This window comes from Gekko japonicus, unplaced genomic scaffold (genome assembly GCF_001447785.1).
Source record: "Gekko japonicus isolate JY-2015 unplaced genomic scaffold, Gekko_japonicus_V1.1 scaffold9709, whole genome shotgun sequence".
In the NCBI taxonomy this organism is placed as follows: Eukaryota; Metazoa; Chordata; class Lepidosauria; order Squamata; family Gekkonidae; genus Gekko; species Gekko japonicus.
Window position 1 is genome coordinate 1 of NW_015165541.1, and position 2362 is coordinate 2362.

The 2362-nt window shown below is 45.7% G+C and overlaps 1 protein-coding gene across 1 annotated transcript in view; it reads left to right on the forward strand.

The window, feature by feature from the left end:
* Positions 1-379: 379 nt before the first annotated feature.
* Positions 380-2362, forward strand: part of LOC107110005 (proline-rich protein 5-like) — a gene marked incomplete at its 5' end in the record, with an annotated part of 5442 nt that continues 3459 nt past the window's right edge. The window contains one exon of the mRNA XM_015410713.1: positions 380-524. Coding sequence (XP_015266199.1) covers positions 380-524 — 145 coding nt within the window. The remainder of the gene's footprint in view (positions 525-2362) is intronic.

Sequence of the window (2362 nt, forward strand, 5' to 3'; positions counted from 1 at the left end):
TCCCTTTTTCCCATGGCGAGGTTGTTTTGGTCTAGGTGCCTTGGCAGATATTCCCCTCTTGCCTGAGCTACCGTGCCTCATGCTGAGGAGAGCGAGAAGGCAGGAAAGGAAACCCTTTCGTTCAATCCAGAGAAGCGGGGTTCAGTGGTGGTCAGGAGAGGCAACCCGACATGTGCAGTAGTAATTTAAAAGGTTAATAGCTGTGTTATTTAATATTAAAATTTGTATCTTATATTATTATGTATGGTGGGGTGGCCCAGAGGGCATATAGTAGTGTAGCCCTTTTGGCTGATGGCGATTGCAGACGTCGCTCTCTGTGAGCCATGGAGGGAGTGTCACTGGGCTAAGATGTTAATTTAACTTCCTTCCCTCTGTATTCCCTCAGGGTGTCCATGAATCAAAAGGAGTGACTGAAGACTACTTGAAACTGGAATCTCTGATACAGAAGGTCGTTTCCCCTTACTTGGGCACCTATGGCTTGTACTCAAATGAGGGGCCCATCACTCACTCTTCGTGTTTTTTAGGTAAGAGAGGGACCAGTGAGAACTGACGGGAGAAGAGAAAGCCCACCGGTCCCTTTTGTTTAGTCCCCCCCCCCCATGCCCAGTTCTTCATTGGAATCCAATTCCCAGTTTGCAGAATTGCCCTGTTTCCTTACCGCTCCTTATCCTGCTGAGTTGGCCTCTTCTACTTGCCTCCTGGTAGGTTTATATCAGCTTCTTTTCCATGGCGTCTTGAGGCAACTGCACATGCACAGAGGTCACTTGCTAATTAGTGAGGGGGGATTACCTTCTCTTTTTAAAACAGTTTTCAGATTTTTCTGATTTATAGACAGGTGCCCCCTATCTGTACATGGCCTCACGGTGTAGATTTTTTTGTTCCGCGTGCTGGGGCAAAGTTCGGAATTGAATATCTAGTTAACATAGCCTCCTAAAACATGACAGGAATCACTGATGTGACACAGTGCTGGGGAGGGGCGGTGGCTAGGTGAAACTGTAGTGATGTCCATGAAACATGAATATTTTCTCCTGGAATCACAAGAATTGGATTGTTTATAACACATTTTAATCACCTTTCAACCAACAAAATAGGTCCCTATGGCAGTTTACAATATAAGGCAAGATCTCCGCAGGTAGCATAAGGTCAGGAAAAACAGTGAGAGTAGTTCTAAAGCATCAAGGAACAAAACCTCGTTCCCAACACTGTGTCATAAAAAAATAAATAACAGCAAAAAATGCTTAATCTAAATCAGGCCTCCAGAGCAATCAAATTGTTAAATACATCCGCAGAATAGGGACCATAGCAAACAAGAAGAGAGAGAGAGAGAAGAGATTGGATTTATACCCAGCCCTTCACTCGGAGTCTCAGAGCGGCTTACAATCTCCTTCCCTTCCCCTCCCCACAACAGACACCCTGTGAGGCAGGTGGGGCTGAGAGAGCTCTCCCGAGAACTGATCTTGACAGAACAGCTCTGAAAGAACTTGTGGCTGACCCAAGGTCACACCAGCAGCTGCATGTGGAGGAGTGGGGAATCAAACCCATTTTTCCCAGGTTTGAAAAAGGTATTGGGTCCCAGTCAGCCAAACCTCAGACAAGCCCAGTTCCCTAAAGTAGCGCCCCTGTGCAAATATCAACTCCTGGATCAGGCAATACAGGTGAAGATTGTTCCTTAGGTTCTCAGGCCTAAGCTGTGTCAGGTTTTAAAGGTCAAAACTGGCACCTTGTCGGGAGGGGCTGTGTTTCAGTAGTAGAGCGTTTGGTGGGCATGCAGAAGGTCCCAGGTTCTGTCCCCAGTGTCTCCAGCGGAATGGATCGTGTAGCAGATGATGTGAAAGACCTCTGCCTGAGAAACTGAAGAGCCAGTCTGAGTAGATGATTACCGATCTTGGTGGGAAAGTAGCCTGATTTGGTATAAGACAGCTTTGTATGTTGGGTCCGGCACCAAGTTGGAAGCCAGTGCAGAGGGGGTAACAGGTGACACAACTCTCGCATCGTAAGATCACAGGACCCCTCAATGCCACATTTCGAACCAACTGCAGCTTGATTTTTCCCCGGCAACAGGGATAGACCTGTTCTCTTTACCCATACGTGCCCGAGTTAGTGTGTGTCTTCTTTTGTCTGAAGCTCTTGGTGGGTAAAAGAGCAACTGTTGATGTTTTGGGGCAGCTGCTGTTTTGTTCTGCTGGAGAAACAAGAAAGGGACAAAACTGAACCTAATAAGAAACTCCAAAACCAAACAAAGGTTAGTGAAAAGGAGGGCCAATATTAAAACCTTTCTATAAAAGGAGGTACATGTATTTATTGATAATAACAAATTTAAAACATATATAGGGGCCCAATTACAACATATATATATATATAT